Raw genomic sequence first — 19,098 nt, 5'->3', positions numbered from 1 at the left:
GCAGAACACTCTGTTACCGAATGATTTGTAGACTGCTCCCTGCTCTGATGTTCAGATCCTGCAGTTGCTCCAGACTCCAAACTCGACACGGATTGCCTCTGGGATGGAGAGGCCGTCACCTTTATGATAATATGTCTGGTTATTAAAGTAAAACCACATGCAGCCAAATTTATTATTTTTTTTTGCATTTTGGAAAGAGGGAAAGGGCGGCTAGGTTTTCCTTGCTCTCTGTGAGATTTTCATCACTTTTGTTACCCATTGAATTGCTACCAGGTCATGGATTATAGGGTAAGGGAATCACTAAAACAGTAAGATGGAAAGAGAAATGAAAATCTGACACAGGTTTTACCTTTGTCCAACTTAAACAGAAGGCTTTTTGGTGCTCTTTCTGTCCGTTCATATTTTTTTTGAATATTTGCAAATCTGTACTCTTCCATTAAAGTGTATATCCAGCCACTTTCTCATAAAGTTTTGTACAGAACAGGAAACCAAAAAAACACTTTCAGGGTACATTTTCTGTCTGCACAACATCAGGAATTTCACTTCCCTTTATGTCCTGACGACACAACATGAAATTAGAGGATATCTCCAAAAAGTGAACAAAGTTTGTCCCCATTGGAGGATCAATCTTGCATTCATTACAACTCAAAATGTTGGATTTTGCTTTCCTTTTAGATGCCAGTGGCCACCAGGACAAATAAAGGAGATGAACAGTAATACAAATCTGACAGAGTCTAACCAGGTTCAAACTGGGGACCTGGGGCCCACCAGAGGAAGCGAGTCTTCCAGAAGGCTTAACAAAACACAACTTTTCTGGCAGGGTGGCATTTTTTGGTAAGACTGCAGGGGCCCATTTTTGGGCATATAACTAAGGACTGGTACTCATATAGGTCTGATCCTGGATCTAACAGGTTCAGACAAACAAGCATTCTCGTTAGGTTCCAGGGGCACCTGGCCAGCTGCTTGACTGCCTGCACCACTGCACTAATTCTTAACCAACATTTGCAGATTTGACTGTTCACTGCCCCCCATATTCATTCTATATTGGGCTGCTGCAGGTAGAGTGGCACAAAGAAGCAGTAATGGCACAGCAACCGTACCGCAAATCCGAACTCATCTATACTTTATCCAATCTTAAAAAGTCGTTTTATTATGAGTATTTTATTGAAAATGGTAATATATTTTACACAGTGCTCTGAATGACTAAATGTCATTCATCTAAGTTTTGCATCTCGATTGAACTTTAGTAGGTAGATAATGCAGATAGCATTTTTTTCATTAAATATTGCAGGCATGAGATTGCCCTTACCGGTCTTTGGACAGATTCCACGGAGTAGCTTCTGTTAGTGTTATTTGTGGTAAAGTTCTGGCTTGCAGGAAAATTAGAGGTACCCTACAAGTAAAACAAATAGATGTATTTGGATGCAGTTGTTTATTGATAGAGATACCATGTGGTCAGCACTCTTGCCTTTGCAGCGCAAGGTCCCAGGTTCAAATCTCAGCTAGGGCACTATCTGCATGGAGTTTGCAGATTCTCCCTGTGTCTGTGTGGGTTTACTCATTGGCTTCCTCTCAAAATTGTCCTTAGACTACATTAATGACATATGACTATAGTAGAGACATTAAATTGTGAGCTCCTTTGAGGGACAGTTAGTGGCACGTCTATCGACTTTGTACAGCACTGCATAATATGATGGTGCTATATAAATACTGTGTAATAATATTAATATTGTATTATTCAGACACATGGGACTGAGAAACAATTAGGAAGTTCAAGGCACTTTACAGATCAGAGTTGTACAGCAAAGAAGAAGGAGGAAGACTTTTCCAGACATCTCTCATGTCCCACATCTTACCTGTGAATAACTAGGCAGTTCTCCTTGTTGTGGCACTGCCCCAGCTTTGTGTGCTTCATGCATGCTGCTTGCAGAAGAGCAGGATGGATTAGGTGCATTAGTTCTAGGACTAGCCACCTGTATGGAAAGAAAGAATACTATGAATATGTAAAGCTATAGTTCTTTATCAATATGTGTGAATACCAGACATCTGATTAACTAATTCCTTCCCAATTTCCATGCAAAAAGTGGTACAGTTTTTTGCATGGAAATTTATTTTTGATTGAAGGCTGTAATTCTTAGACACAACTCACTCATATTTATTAAACCTAATAATAAACTTTTATTAACAAAACACAAAACTCTTGAAAAATAAATAAAAAAAATTTAAACATGTAGTGTAACTGAATATTAGCATATATTATATATATATATATATATATATATATATATATAATTTTATATATATTATGTGAATATTTCTTTGTATTGGACTCAATACAGCTATTTTGTATTGAATCTAATACAAAATTATTTGAATTTCCTGCCGATCCTCCCGCCTGCACGAAGTCACCAGGAATCCTGGAGATCATCGCGCATTGTGCGGCTGGAGATCGGAGGAGCAGGACATGTCCCCAGGAGATGGGGACACCGACGGAACTAGGTAAGTGTTTTTTTTTTAATTAAAAGTGACCCCGAGTGTGACTTGGGAATACGGCTAGGGGGGTTAACTTAGTGCTCTGTCCCACCCTATCTTAGTCTGAGTGCAGTACACACATCAGATGATTCTCGTTTTAAAAAGGCACCAGGGCTGATATCGGACCAGAATCTGGCGTGTGTACAGCGTTCAACATCCGTGGTTCTGACGAATGTCCTGGCTGATCCACGGACAACAAACAAGGAACGATTATAATGAAAGTGAATGGGAGAGAGGACGTTATCCTCCCCTCTCCATAGAGCAGAACGGTGCTGTATGTACAGGGCTCGTTCATGCATCATGCAGTCTTTCATCATTGGAAAGGATCATGAAAGATCCTTTCCAACAACAATTATTGCATGTGTGTATGCAGACAGTACTGGGAGACTCCCAGCAGGGAGCTTCTTGCTCCTCTTCAAGAGCCATCTTTTGCACATTATGCAGCAGGCTGTACTGAACGACACCGCCTCTTCCATTCCTTCTCAAAGGGCTGCTGTGGGTGAGATCCCTTTATATACTATATATGTATAAATATTATGCTCAAAAAGCATAGTGAATAAAAAAAGTTTCAGTTTTTAAAAATGTTTAAAATGTTCGTATGGGTCTTGTTGGTAGCACAGTATTAAAAACAAATACTCTAGACACAAGGAAAATAATATGTGCAATGTGTATATAGTAGATAGTTAAGGTTCTTTTTAATTATGCTCCCTCTCCATGCCCCACACCCCAAATTCACTGCAGTGCTCAAACTGCATAGAGATAGGGCTTATTAAAAGTTTTGCTGGAGAGCCCACTGATTTCTAGATATTTCTGTTAACATTGATGATAGATGGGGTTTACAGCTGGGCACAGCTCAAGCCAGCACAGATTGTAGGATCAAACTTATACAATACTGTGGGTGCAGATCTGAAAGCCTGGCCTGATCTATGGAGTGCCAACATCGGATTTTCATAGGCAGCTGTGTGCATAGAAAGGTGACCATCTTAGACCATTGCATCAATATAAAGGCAATTTATGTTATCTATCGAGAGTCAGGAAAGATTGTGGGCTTTGTTTTTTAAGCATGCAGAATGTTACAGAGCGATGTAACAGTGTCTTACGTCTTGATATATAGAGGTACTGGGAAGTTCATTATCAGCATTCTTCCTCTGATGATTTACCATGGAGGTGTTCTGCTCCCCAGACTGAACCACCTAAAATAAAACAACAGCAAAGAATTCTTACTCAGCAAAACATGAATGGGTTTAATCAGGAGAAATGTTGTAATACATAGAAATAAATATTGAGCAGCATAGCCTCAGATATATCACACTCTATTTGTTAATACATTTTCTAAATGCTTTTGCTACCTGCAAAAAATTTATAGCTAGATAGTTCTGAGCTCCTAATTCTGCTGGGATTTTTGGGTATTGTACAGTTGTCTTTAGTTCAGTGAGTAAGAGATTCTTTTGCCTTGCAGCACTGCGGCCTGATTTATTAAAACTCTCCAAGGCTGGAGAGGATACACTTTCATCAGTGAACCTGGGTTATCCAGCAAACCTGCAATGGAATGAAAACTTGTATGAATAGCACATTACTTTTAGGGAATCCATTCCAGGTTTGCTGGATCACTCAGCTTCACTGATGAAAGCGTATTCTTTCTAGCCTTAGAGAGCTTTATTAAATCAGGGCCATTATCTCCACAGATTTTGTCCATTAGGGTTGATAACTTGATTTTCTCCAGCTGCCAGACAAAGTATGGGCACCTGTGTATGTAAGAAGCTGATAGGAAGGATGAATAATTGACACAGTTTCCTTAAAATCCTGCAAGATATCACAGCTACTGTTTAGATCTCTACAAGGATTCCATTACAGCAAAGGCACTGCTTGTTCCCCAGGGGATTTGGTGATGTTACAGCTGTACCGCTCACTGTTCTTGTGCTAGAAGCTCTGATATAGGGAATCAAAGCCCTGACTCTACCATGATAGCAACCTCCAAATGACGGCACAGCACAGAACAGCGTATGATAAGTCAGTGAAGGGGCAAAGATATGCTGCAGTGAGACCACAGGCAGCACTGACGATTCGTCTTGTATTTTTGTTTGGTCACAACTTCCAAATTTCAGTTCTTCTTTAAAGTGGAACTAAACTTGAAGAATACAAATCTGCAAGCCAGCAGGTTTTATATTGTAGGGACAGGCTATTTATTTTCTGCAATAAAACTTACCCACTTGTTTATTTTATATAATGTATAGTGTATGAAGCTGGCATAACTGTTTGCCAGTAATGAACTCCCATGTGTGTGTGCAGGAGTTATATTATTGTGGCCTGGCCAATAAAGATGGCCGAAGATCCTGAACCCGGAAGGGCACCAGGTGAAGGTGTGAATTTTTGGTCAAGGAAATCTTTAGTCAGGTTGAATAAAAGACATTGAGCTCAACCACTGGGGAAATAAATTTTCTCCAACTCGGGAAAAGGATTTTCCCTGGATCAAATATTTGCCAAAAGTATCCCCCCAACAGTATAAGTTTATTTTATTGCAGTAAAAGCATAGCATGTCCCTTCCTTAATAATGAACCCACCTGCTCACATTTTGTTTTAATTTCAGGTTTAGTTCTGCATTAAACAATACAAATCCAGTGATTTAAATCTGTGATTGTAGAATGAAGGAAAAACAACAAATAATAGATTTATACTAGGTACATACCGGTAACTTCATTAAACAATGTTTTATTCATTTATTTATTTACTGGAATTCAGCTTTGATAAGTCCCTATTATACAGATCTTACCTCTCGATTCTTTGATATTTCAATTACTGGCTGTGTTGTTGTAAAATCCCTTTTTGGGGAGACCGGAGATGCTGCAGATGAGTATTGGTGATCAGTGGCCTGAAATATATTATAGGAATGACATAAAGGAACACACACACATTCATTCAAGGTACAGCTTAAAACATTCAGCTTAAAAACATATTTTTTAATTTATAGGACAGATATAGTAATACAGTTTCAATGGTATATTTACCAGACCAAAATGGAAATAGTGGACGTTTATTGCTAGAACTTATATGTTCTTTAAACATGAACTAAAGTCACAATTTTACAAATGATCAGGACGGTCATTATTGCAGAAAGGAACAGGTGATCCTTTATACCTGCCTTTTTGTTCTGGGTTTGTGTCAAAACAACTGATCTGCACATTCAGCTACATCATCCAGGCCTGATCAATGAAGGAAGAGAAGAAGATGGAAGCACCCTGCCAGGGAACAGGGATGAGTGAGTATGGCGCAGTGGCCCACAACCTTTTGGATGTCACAGACCACTAAATTTATGGACTCCGGACCGGGGAGCCATGTGTCACTCAAAGGGGAAGAAACTGTGACATCATGATGCCAGAACCGGCCCGCTCTCCAGGGACACAACCCGCCCACCACCCCGAACTCTGGCCGGTGTGCCCCCCCCCCAGTGGGGTCCTTCTCCTAATCTTTCTGGGGGGTGCACCTGCCAGTGCCGAGACCCACCAAAATTTTCTCTGAATTTTCTGGGGACCCCTGATGAAGCATGTTTAGTTACCCTTTACGTATGACCAATGCTGTGGGCAGTATTGGCCTCTGCAGTCACATCTATTTATTTCTTTTCAGTCTTTTTATCACTTTTGTTATGACTCAGTTGATCTTTGCTCAGAAAACTCATTTTCTACCCTTCAGCACCTTATACAAGAGTGGGGTATGTAGGACCAGATCTGGTCAGCCTGGTTATATTTAGGTACCTTGGGGTTGATTTAAAGTAGTCTAGATTGTTACCTTGCAAAATGGATTATAATATAGTTTTACATAGTAGGGAAGAGTTAGAAGCTAATTAGTTTATTACAGTATGATCCTGAAATTAAACCCTAAAAAAGGAATATTTGCAGCATCAAGAACACATTGGCAGATTAAAATAGAAACTGAGTTTGGACTTTAACAAGAAAAATTGCTCTTCAATTTCTGTCTTTGTTTTCAGAATTTTATTTCTGGTTGTGTCTTTATTTGATAGACTCATCCTCTCCATTTGTCCTGATGACCGTTGTCACCGGTACTAAAAGGGCCTGATTAAATCTCTCCAAGAGGTATGCCGGGTCCCCAGCTGCACGCTGGGTCCCCAGCCACAGATCTCCCTCCACGCTGGGTCTCCAGCTGCTGTCCTGCAAATCTCTCCAGGAGCTGTTTGCAACATACTTACAAATTCTCTATCTGGTGTACAAAATACACCTAGGATCAACTATATAAGATCCCTGACTCAAATGCAAGGACCCTAGCATGTAGAATACCAGACTACTTATACCCCCCCTGATCTTGCATACACTTTAAACCATTTGCCTTTGCTCCACAAAACCATATACAACTTACACAAGTAATCTACGCATGCTGTCAATAATACTCCTGAAGAAGCCGTACCAGGCGAAACGCGTCGAGTATATCCAACAACATGCTTTGATGATCAAACATTGTATATGGTCAACAATATATATGTTGATAAGTTGTTATATGTCTAGTGGAAAAAATTCCTTTGTCTGTGGTTGAACCCCAAGGATAAGAAGGTCGTTCACACCAACTTTTGATTACTGTGTATTGTATTAAGTAATCATATGACTTCAATTATTATACCCGACCACTAGTTGTGTACAGTGGCCTTTTATAATTGACAAATTCTGTTATAAACATTGTTAATATATGTTTAATACACCCTTTGTGCCAAAAACCCTGCTTAAATCTCGGTCTTTGTTGTTTTTTGATCTATTAAATCTCTCCAAGACTGGAGAAGATAGTCTATCATGGAAGAACATTGGTGATCCAGAAAACATAGATTGAATAGATTGTTTAAAAATCATTAGTTTTAAAAGCTTTAAATCCTGGACCAAGTCCACTCCCAGTCTGTTAGATCTCCCAGGTCGATCCATGATAGTCTCTCTTCTCCATTCTTAGATAGCTTTTTTAATTAGGCCCGTGGCAAGGACAAATGTCAAATTCTATGGTCACTAGTTCTGAAATAATTGGGTAACCCTCCTTTAATGACAAATGTCTAAGGGAGGATTTTCCTAACTATGGGGAGATCTTCTCTGAATACCTGTGTCTATAGACAGGAAGCAGAGAATATGAAATATTATTATTATTCCAATAAGACACAAACTTGTCCAGGGTATTAACCATACTCTACCAAAAACTGGAAAAGAAAGTTTTGACTTCAGATGGTATAAAGAACTTTATATAGTACTTGAAGAACACCCACCTCACATGAAAGTCTTGCATCACTTTTCACAAATTGTTCTGGCTGAATGGGTAAGGATTCTGGTACAGGTGTTTTAGATATGTCACCGTCTGATGTCCCGGCGTCCACTTGGTCAGGCAGTGAAGCTGGATGTGCTAAAGCTGGAGCTGGAGATCTTTGTGAAGCAAAAGCGTAAGGTAGGCTGGATGGCCCATTGCCCTCCTGGGGCTGATTGCTCCATGTTGATGCTTGCTTGATGGCCATGGGAGGATCTGGTGATTGCTGGAGGGGATTGTGATTCACCTGAGCTGGAAGACTTGCACAACGGTGTGGACTATCAGGCCGAGGAAGGTCATATTGATTGGGAGAGGTAGTAGGAAGTGAGTAAGGGGGAGGATCAGGTTCCCAAACTGGAAGTATACAAAAGGAAAAAAAACTTGGTAAAGATTAGGAAGGACACAACCTTTTATGAAAGCTTTACTAAAATAATAATCATAACAATATGTTCAAAATCATTCAGAGGCAGAAATATTTAGGAACACATACTCCAATATAACCCATAAATGCTCTATGCAAATTTTAAATATATTTGATCATTAGGGTGAATCTTTACTAGTGAGGGCAGAGAACAAGTTTCAGTTCATTGTACATCGTCCTATGCTCACAGTCCTTTGTTTCCCCCCTTTGATCTATTTATCTCCCAGGATACAGAATGATATTCTATATTTTAAGGTACGGTGAACATGTGAAACTCTCTTTGCATCCTCCCATAATGCATCATGAGGCCTCTTGAAAGCCAATTGCTAGAGCGGAGTGATTTTCCTTGGGGGGGAAATAAACCTTAGCCCCGAGTAAACTCCAACTAGACTTGACTTTGCTCTGGATTATTATTTAAGTGAGGGTCAGGATAAAAGGTAGGAGCAAGGCAGTGAGGTTGGGGTAGTGGCATAGTATAAAATAAAAAGAAGAAAAAGAAGGAAAGAGAAGGACACAGAGAGTGGAGAGAAGAGAGAGGGAGATGAAAGGTAAGAGAGGAAGAGTGTCAAGAGACAGAGAGGGGCCAAAATGGAGAGAGGAGATAGGGATATAGGAAAGAAGGGAAAGAGAGATATGGAGGAAGAGGGAAGAGGGGATAGAGAAAAAAGGAAGAAGCAAGAAAGAGAGATGGATGGAGAGAGTGAAGGAGGAGAGACAGAGAGGGAGGAAGAGTATGGGTAGAGAGAGGGAAAGGGGAAGAGGAGAAGGAAGAGATAGAAGGGAAAAAAAAGAATGAAGAGGTAGAGAGAGAGAGGTAGGGAGGAAGGGAGAGGGGAGAGAGAAGCACAGAGAGATGATGCACAATAAATATCAGTACAACTGCTTGAAGTTGCCATCTGGGGTATAATTGATATTGGAAAACAGCTATCATCCCATAAAACAAAGCACCTAAAAATGTATCTTAATTGCAGGATCCACGGGTATCATTTAATGAAGTTCACATTTTTAAAAAAATTGCAAACATTTTTGAAAAAACAAGTTAAATGGCTTCTACCCTGGCATCAGGGGTGTATTGGTGCCGGAACGGGTGGCAATGCTGTGCTCTCACTTTTTTGGGGAATAGGCATGCATGCCTACTCTTTGCAAAGAATTTTCTGGTAGTCTGCCGCTCTGGCCGGTCCGACCCCCACGGAGTCAGGAGAAGGACCCCGCTGGAGGGGGGGACACCGGCCAGAGCCCCGGACCATGTCTCCCATATGGAATTGCAGGCTCAGGGACGGTGGGTGGGTTGTCTCTCTGACGTCACTCTGGCGGAAGTTTCACCTTTGAGTGACACAAAAGCAAGGGTGTAGTGGGGTGGGAACGTTTACATACCAATGATGTGCATGCGTGCTCACCATGGATAGTACCGTGCCCTCTGTTTATTTTTTGGTTTTTTTTACAAGTACACCCCTGCCTGACATGCCTACTTTCATTCATGACAAGCCTTTGCAACTAAAGGTAGTTGGAATCTGGGCAGAGGACACCAAAATTTAAGTTCTCTCAGGGTGCTGTGAATTCACAGGCGGGCCCTGCCTGGATCCAATCAATCGAATTATGGCAATGAAATACTATTTAAGTGTAAATAACCTAAAATATACCATAAATCCACCAAAAGGTGACAGTTATAACGTTGGGAGATGCAAGAGTGATACACTCTTGGATCTGTCAATTATTGTGAACATTGGAAAACTCTCCTATTGATTGATAGGTGTTAGGGAGAAAGCTGAATGTTGTCTCTGCTAGTTGACGGATGCACACAGCTACCAGGTAAATGATCTATATGAAAGACATATCAATCTTATACACTTGTCCCCACCAACTACTGTATAGCCAGCATAAGCCCGCTAGGTTTTCAACCAGGGATCCTCCAGGGGTTCTTTGCGTAATGAGCAATTTGTGCCCCTCACGTCAGTTTAACTCATATTAATGATCTTTTTTGGCTATATTTTGGCTGTAAGGATGACATTCCTTTCTTCCCACAATGAGTCATTTATCCTACTGACATCACACTAATATACTGTGAGCTGTGTATATAGTAATTATAAAAGGGGTTTCCTGGAGACCTGAAAGCTATTTCAAAGTTTCCTCCATGTTAAAAAGGTCAAGAAACAGAGTCTTATGGGATGAAGTTGATTGCTCACCTCTTTTAGGTGTGTGTGACCTATACTCAGCCTGAAGGTTATGGAACAGTTCTCGATGCTTGCATGCCCACAGCGCTCGTAGAAAATTGTTCACCCAATCATCTCTCTTTTTCAGATCCAACAGAAAATGATACACCGTGCGACTATTTCCTCTTCTATCCAAGTGTCTCTCTAGTTGCTCCTTAAAGAAAACGTATAATCAGAACACTGTAATTGCTCTCCTAGTTTTTGTACTTTGTTTTCGAAGTTTGTTGGTTAACCATATTGGCTGTATTAGTAAACAATGGGGATTAGTTCACAATCCTTGTTATGTTTTATCAGTAAAAGCCACTCATGGAACAAAGATTATCATTCCCTCAACATTAGGGGAATTTATTAAGAACGTAATATACAGATTGTAGTGGGGAATAGTAAATAAACCCCTTTATTAGTAGGGAGGTGTATAAAGGGTGCGCAAAGCTTGAATTTTTCAAAGAAAAGTCAAGAATTGTATATAACTTTAGCAACCTATATCTGCAAATCAAGTTATCATTTTGACATGCTGTTTTCATGTAAAGAAATTTCCCCCTGTAATTGCTTGGAATTCTTCTCTAACTACCAAACACTTGTCCGTGTTACAGAGTTCCAATCATTAGCACTGTGATTTTCCTCCTCTTCCTTATTTTCTTGGCAGCACCAACAACAAGTCTAACCACTTCCCGGCAATGTCCACACTCCTTCAATGAGCGCCGTTCAGTGTCTTAATTCCCAGAACCTTATGTCGCCATATTAGTAGGTCAAAACAGTAAGTCCCAAACTATTTCCCAGAGGAGCCTCTTTAATACATTTTTATGACAAAATGCATTGAGCTATACCTGCTAGATGTTCCTATGCATTGCATGTGATTTGATTCAGGACAAGATGTATGTTTTATTGCTTTGGTTAAAAAATATCTTTCCCTTAAATTTTTCTTCTACAACCAACTCATCAATACAAAGAAATTCCCATCTGTAGGCTAAGAGAAATACTAATTGCTGTGATTGAACAGGAGTTTAGAGAACATCATAAGTGGTGGCACAAGAAGAGTATTGATAGGTTAGAAGAGGTTTAGTGGACAAATGTGCATATCGACAGGGAGTTTGAAAATGTTAGCATACATATTGTCAATTACATCATGATGATGGAAGATCTTACAGCCAGTGCTCAGGGCTTCTCAGATAAATTCAATGCAGTGTGGGGTAGTTGGATGTTTTATAGGGTAACACCAGAGTTTTTGTGCCACCTGGACCCTGCCATATCTTATCATGCCTGTTCAATGTTATTGTGTTGCTTCTATGATTCTGTGCCTTACTGAAATACCACATTTGTACCTGTTTTGGTCACCCACCATTCTATTTCTGGAAACAAGTTTAGTGGAACTTTTTACACTACAGAGATTGATGCAATTACTACAACCAAAGACGTGTTTTGTATTTTAAATGCACTCCCTGACAGGGCCACTAGGGGGCACCACGGCTTGCACAGAAATGGTGTGAGCCCTGAGAGTCTAAGCAGGAACCAGGTCTTCTCCAGAGCCTCCAGTGGTGAGGATGTTGCACTGCTGGTTACTGTAAGGTTGCAGTCCTTGGGCACACCAGGGTGGGCAGCATGATGCACGGTATCAAATCACTAAGCAGAAGAATTGTCAAGGAAGGCCGGGGTCGAGGCAGGCAGCAAGCAAGAACAGTAAGGAACAAGCCAGGGGTCAAGAACCAGAAATCCATGAAATAGACACTGGTGACACAGGGAACAAAGGAGACACTGGAAGCAACAGGAAGCACACAAGAGACAAAGGGATACTGCAGACACAGAGGAACACTGGAACAGCACAAGGGAACAGGTAGGGAAACAGCAGATTTGGCAATAAGGGGTTAACACGGGAGCTCCACAGGGAGAGCACTGACTTAAACAGCAGCTGTAGAGGAAATGCTCAGCAGAGGGGCTCGGCAGCTAGCTAAATAGCCAGGGATGATTAAGATTCTATTTCCTTAATGGCTGGTGGGATGGGCGAAACTGAAAAAACTTGGGAGAGCAGGGGCACCCAGTCAGCACTGCCTGCATGAGCAGGAGAGCGACGCCTGCATTTTAGCGAAGAAGAGGTAATTGTCACAATTTCTGTTTGTTTATCTTCGTTTATTATTGTTTACTTGAAAAACCTTGAACATTTTGAAAAATAAAGAATGTAAAAAAAAGAAAACTTCAGCATGATACAAACTGTGGCAGTGATAATAACCACTGAATATAAGTAGAAATGGTTCTTACCCCAGTGGAGGTAGTAAAGACTCCTCTTAGATGATCCAGCATTTCTTCAACATTTATATCCATCATCATATGCATGTTATTTACCAAGTAGTCAAAAACTTTATCCTCAGCGAACCCCATACTTATCTAAGAGGAAAGACAAGTTGGTCAATAAATCTTCCCTGTGTATTATTTGCCAACATTAAAAAATAAACGATGAAAGGCAGTTTGTAAAAGAAGAATCATTCCTCATACCAGCCCACCGCAGAGTCTGATCTTCAGGCTTGTGTAGAGCTGCACTGGCAGCAGACTATTTAGTATTTAACACTTTTGGATGCGTTGGTTGCCAGAATCCCCATTTTTCCTGCTGGGCATTATGAAAGTACAACTAACAATTAAGCATTTGATGGGTAAAGCCACATCATGCAACATGGGACACATAAACAGCATCCAATATACCCAAAAGTAAGCACCATCCCCAGGGAGAAATAAAACTTTTCTTTACCTAGGGCCTTTTACTTTTTGGTGATAAGAGTCATTTTAGGTTTGCTGTAGACACAGCACGATGGATGTGAAATACCGGTATATGTGAGGGAACGTGTGACTCCCCATCCTCCTTCTAAGATCTAGAGATCATCTCCTAAATGGTCATTTACCAGCTAGACTGCTGCCATGAGAGGAACAGGGAATGGATGGTAAGTATAAGGGATGGAAGAAGGTGGCAACAGCGTGAAACTGTTTTGTTCCCCAAGCACAGGTTTACCACACATTGTTATTATTACACACTATTTATATAGCGCCAACATAGTACGCAGCGCTGTTCAATGTCCATTGTCATGTCACTAGCTGTCCCCACTAATGTCCCTACCATAATCATATGTCATCAATACAGTTTAAGGTCAATTTTTTTTTGGGGGGGGGATGCAAACTCCATGCAGATGTGTCCTGGCTGAGATTCAAACCTGGAACTTAGCGCTGCAAAGGCCAGAGTGCCAACCACTGAGCCACCTTGCTGCATAAAGAGATACCAACCAAAAAAAACCCATAGACAGGTGGATCCTCTACCCATCTACACTGCAGCTGGTTGCTGTTTATCATTGGCTTACTCTTTATTCTGACCTCCTATGATTTCCTATTTTTCCCATGATGAAGATTAAAAAAAATGGTTGCTAATTTGTTTTTAGGCACAATTGTCTTTGTTTATTGTAGCATTACCAGTACCCTTAGTTAAAGTCACCTAAAATTATTTCAATGGGTGTCCACATTTTTTAGCCCTATAATGTGTACATTTCATGCAGAACACCTGTGCAGCAAGGTCACTTACACCACAAAGCTCCTTTTTCTAGATGTAGTTTGCAATGTGCATGTATAAATATACACCTATTCCTGCCACACTCTCTTGTATAGGACACTCCTTACTTTTACAACTCTTCACATAACTGCAAACACTCATTTCAATTCTTTTTTTTTTTATTTAGAATGGAAATATGGGGCAGAGATTAGGAAAACAGGAGACGTTGTACTACAAAGGTCATTACACAACAAGGAAAAAGAACACTTTTACTAGTGTGCCACAACTTGCATGCTCACATGGTGGATGTTCACCTATTTATTTAGATTGTTCAGTCTACTGCGTATAGCAGATCAATTTTTTTTTATCTTCTTTGCACATGTAATAAAGTGCCTGATAATTATTACAACATAACCAAGGGAAAGACTTTATCTCATGTGCAAACAAATACAATTACCTACCTGTTCTCTTGTCCCAGTGCTGAAATCTTTACCTGGTCCTCTCTCGGGTTTGGGAACTTCAGTCCCTTTCTTTGTTTGGGAACTACAGCCATCTTATTAGGCCAGACCAGAATAATTAAAGTCCCATGCATGTGCGCAAAAGTTCATTCATTCCCGATAGCCAGCTATGCCAGGCTGCTCAGTTCATTGTACTATGTATAGAAGATTGTGAACAGGCAGGTAAGTTTGTTTTGTTGCAGAGGAAACATTGCTTGTCCCATCTCCAAACAGAACCTGCCTACTCACAATTTTGTAATATTGAGGTTTGATTCTGCCTAAATCTTCTAAAACATTATTTGATACACTTATATGTATGGCTAGAAACTCAACATATATTATGCAGATGTTGTGCGCAGAGCGCTTCCAGGATCCCCCCATAGCAGAGGGATTGCTGTCTCCCCTCTGTGCCAGCTACCCTCCTGGTTCTGGACTCCCTAAATCGTGGGAACCACTAGGGCGTTGTGATATGAACTGGGCGCCAGTAGTGATTAGTCTTAGAGTTGGTATCATTCAGAAGAACTCGGAGCTGCAGAAGAAGCCATTCAGTTGTGCCACAGTGCCAGAATGTGAGATATCATTGGGTTGATTTACTAAAGAAATAACAGTATCCTCTTGGATACCTCTTGGTCCTGAGTTATTAAAGCTCTCCAAGGATACACTTTTATCAATGCAACTGGGTGATCCAACAAACCTGGAATAAATTTTCTAAAATTAATTTGCTATTTGTTAGCAATCCTGGACCAGACGCCGATCCAAGTTTGCTGGATCACCCATCTTCACTGATGAAAATGTATCCTCTCCAGTAAAGCTTTAATAAATCAGGCCCATTATCTCATTGCAATGAATAGCTTAGTGAATGTGCTGGTAATTTAAAGAATACCCCATCATGTGCAAGGATTTTCTACACGTATTGGATAATTAAAGTCACTAAACCTTCACCTCCTTCACTGAGCTAAGGAAACATCCCTTGCAAGGAGATAATTCACTTTGCTAAGTGATTAGTCTATATTGTATTCAGAGCTTGGGTGAAGGACAGGATCTGTAACTGCAGCAGAGAAAATTCGGATGACCTGTGCAGTTTAGTGACAGGGTTGTGCTGCTTAAATCTCGGGAATAAATGCACAAACATACAGAGTTTCTTGTTAATAAATATTCTCTTCCATTTATGTTTTTTTTACCCCAAAATAAATACCCAAAAATGCCCCAAAATAAATACACCAAATACCCCAAAAATGTTAAAATGTTGCTCATTTATTCTCCCAATGACGTAGGAAGCAGAAAATGAATCTGGGGTACATTGTCTAGGACCACGCAGTAATGTCCATTTTAACAGACCGCAGGGCTTTCATCATTGTCCTCAAGGCCTAGCTCGCATTCCAACTGCTGCAAACATTACCCAGAGACTGTCTACAGTACAATAACTGGAAATGCTGCATGTGATCAGTATATTTATTATACCTGTGGAGCTGTCAACATTGCTTTTGTATGAATTAGTGAAATCGTAATCCAGCCAAAGCTTGCAGAGAACCTCAGGTTTTTTTTTTTTGCAGTCAACGGGGGCAGTTTATTGGGGAATCCTCAGCAATGGGGACACAGAATACAACAAAACATTAATTGATAAAACAATGAATAGTATTGATATTTTTGATTCACCTATACCAGGTATTATTACTACCAGTATCTTCCAACTCCGGTGACAACTCATTTCTTCTTTATCACAAGGACAAGAAGTGAAGGAAATAGAGCCCATTGGTTGAGTTTTAGGGATTGGATACCAAACATGACAAGCAGATTTCAGTGGCAGCAGCTGGAATATAGAATCAACCGTTGGGCTTGACTGTAAATGATGCGATTGTTCCAAATCTGACATCTGTTCTGGGTTTGGGCAGGGCAGGAGAAGGATTTATAGTCATGTGTCCATCGGGTTTTCCATTGATACAGAAGCAAACCTCTCATTTCTTTCTGTTCACCATTGTCTAGATCCAATACAGAAATCATGGCACTGAAAATGAGTTAATCGCATTTGTTTTTAGATATTTTGGGGATGAGGGTTTTGTAATGTGCCTGCCCCCTCACTAAAAGAGGGTTCACAGAGCAGCCATAGAGTCTCTGTATGCTATACCAATTGTGGTTGCCGGATTTATGAGAGATCCACTACTTTGATCCCTTTAAAATAAAGTTTGGGGCTCCCCTAAATTCCAGACATACAGCCTAGGAAATCCAGGAGAAAGGGGTAAGGGTATCTTGCAAGAAGGATACAAAGTACCCTTGCCCCCAATGTTGAATGAAATAAGGACACTTCTTTAAATCTGCTCCCACCAAGGGGATGTGGATGCCCCTGAAGGCAAATAAAAAGAATCGCTCCCATTGATATCCCTCCATGGCATGCCCCCCCCACCCTCCATAGACATCAATGGGAATTGGTGCTACAGTTGGGTTTTGTGTTATTCAGTGAGTTTTGCAGGACTTTTGGCAAACAGCACCCAGGCAGATTTGCCATGGCAAATTGCTAGCTCTCCTCCCCAGCAGTCATATATACAGTATTTATGTTTCCAAAATTTTCAGTCATATATACAGTACTTATGTACAAAATGTATTGTTTCCTCCCATTACACCTGCCATCCATGTTAAACTTTCCTATCCCAAAAACTTTACTATCACGCCCTCTATTAAATTCACCGCCATCTACATTGTTTTCACTACACTCAGTCTCGGCAGCCATATACATAAGTGACTCAGAGTGCAGGGACGCGGAACATAGCAGACACCCATATGCAAATAGGCCGGTATAGAGAAGCGGTGTAAGCAGCAATTTCCATGGCACGAACAACACAAAATTCTTTACTAATAACAACAGCATAGGCCCAGATCCCAAATCCCAGGCATATGAATTAAAGAGGTGGAAAGTGGCTGCAAGAGATCAGCAGCACTGAGATGCAAACATGAAAAAGGATAAAATCACATATTAAAAAATGACAACTGGATACAAAGCGTTTTAACAAACTGTCGTTCAGCAATGAGCTAGACTAGTCATCTACTTCAGGATAACTCAGAATTTCCTGTGGATTAAACCTGGAACTGAACTAGATACAATGATGCAGCCATGAGAACTTTTACATATTTGTGAATGTTATTCTGCATTGCAACTGGTATTCTAGCATTACTCAACATTTTACCCCTGAAGAACCTTTAAAAATAAAGCTCAGATCTTGGGGAACACCTGGTAATATAAATTCATTGGCAGAATGCCCCATGTATTGTCAATGTGAAGAATGCCCCTCATTGTTGGCTGGTGTGACCAATGCCCCCCTAAGTCTAGATCTATATAGACAGGCAAAGAGATAATGCTTGTGGCCCTGCCAGGGTACCATCAGATGGAGGGGACAGTTGGCCACAGCTCAAGGAACTCCTGGCAAACTTTTGAGGAACCCTAGGAATCCACAGACGAAGCTGCCCCACCAAATCCATTATGGAAGAACTTTTTCCCAACCAGTGATGGGTCATTTTGTCCATTGATGAGGGCTTGTCTCATCTCCTTAACAAAGCCATTCTTATTTTTTTTTTACCCCGGACGAACCCTTGATGGTGAACCCTTCTCGATTGGGGGTTAACAATAAAAATGGCATAGTTAGCAACTTTTACAAACATACAGAAAAAGATCATATGGTGCCCTTCAGCCAAATGGCTCCAGAAATAAGCAGCTACATGTTGAGGAACCTCTCGAAACCTCCTGAGGAACCCCGGTTGAGAATGGCTGTTCTAACATAACGTGGGCACCGGGGTGGTCATTGCAGCGCTAGGTCCTAGGTTCGAATCCTAGCCAGGGCACTATCTGTATGGAGTTTGCAGGTTCTCTCTGTGTTTGTGTGGCTTTTCTCTGAGTACTCGGGTTTCCTCCCACATTTCAAAAACATGCAGTTAGGTTAATTGGCTTCCTCCCAAAAAATTGACCTTAGACTACATTAATGACATATGACTAGGGGCATTAGATTGTGAGCTCCTTTGAGGGACAGTTAGTGTCACGACAATGGACTTTGTACAGCTCTGCATAATATGACGGCGCTATATAAATACTGTATAATAATAACTATTTGTAGTCCTTTAAAGGCCTGCGTTGTGTTTATTATGCTTATGGTGAACACGGTCAGCACGAGGCGTGGCAGCTTAGTATCAGTGACCTGGGCTGACAAATCTGCAGCAAAAACATTTCCTGCACCTACTTGTTTCTGGTCGAGTCGGGTCCCACACAGTGTCTGCAGTCCTGACAATATGACTTCTTCCAAGTATATGGAATTCTTCCTGCACTGATCTCTATGCAATGTAAACCTGCCCAGAATCTGGCACCTGATTGGCCAGTCTGGCATGCATGGTCTGCCCCTCTTCTAGGCAGTGGCTGTTGCATCATCTGCGTAACATTGATTTCTGTTAACTCTCTTGCAACCAATGTTTTGTGTTATACAGCTGCTGTTTTTAGGTTGGTAATTCCTCGAAGCCGGGAGAAGAATATTTAAAGTGTACCGAAACTCAACATTTACATAGACAGGGTAGACAACTCTTCTATATAAAGTAAAAATGTTGCTTTTTTAGATATAACACCTTTTTTTCTAAAACCCTATAAGGCTCTGGCTG

General features: G+C 40.7%; 1 protein-coding gene across 1 annotated transcript in view; it reads right to left on the bottom strand.

Moving 5' to 3' along the window:
- MAVS (mitochondrial antiviral signaling protein) overlaps positions 1-18,788 on the bottom strand; it is a 25,059-nt gene extending 6,271 nt beyond the window's left edge. The window contains exons 1-9 of the mRNA XM_072406636.1: positions 18,690-18,788; positions 12,700-12,825; positions 10,420-10,600; positions 7,781-8,169; positions 5,303-5,401; positions 3,633-3,725; positions 1,857-1,973; positions 1,310-1,393; positions 18-119 (exon numbers count right to left, since the gene is read on the bottom strand). Coding sequence (XP_072262737.1) covers positions 18-119; positions 1,310-1,393; positions 1,857-1,973; positions 3,633-3,725; positions 5,303-5,401; positions 7,781-8,169; positions 10,420-10,600; positions 12,700-12,819 — 1,185 coding nt within the window. The 5' untranslated portion in view covers positions 12,820-12,825; positions 18,690-18,788. The remainder of the gene's footprint in view (positions 1-17; positions 120-1,309; positions 1,394-1,856; positions 1,974-3,632; positions 3,726-5,302; positions 5,402-7,780; positions 8,170-10,419; positions 10,601-12,699; positions 12,826-18,689) is intronic.
- Between the last annotated feature and the right edge of the window lie 310 nt (positions 18,789-19,098).

The sequence above is a fragment of the Pyxicephalus adspersus genome, chromosome 3 (genome assembly GCF_032062135.1).
Source record: "Pyxicephalus adspersus chromosome 3, UCB_Pads_2.0, whole genome shotgun sequence".
Lineage (NCBI taxonomy): Eukaryota > Metazoa > Chordata > Amphibia > Anura > Pyxicephalidae > Pyxicephalus > Pyxicephalus adspersus.
This window is presented reverse-complemented; position numbering and strand designations above follow the sequence as displayed.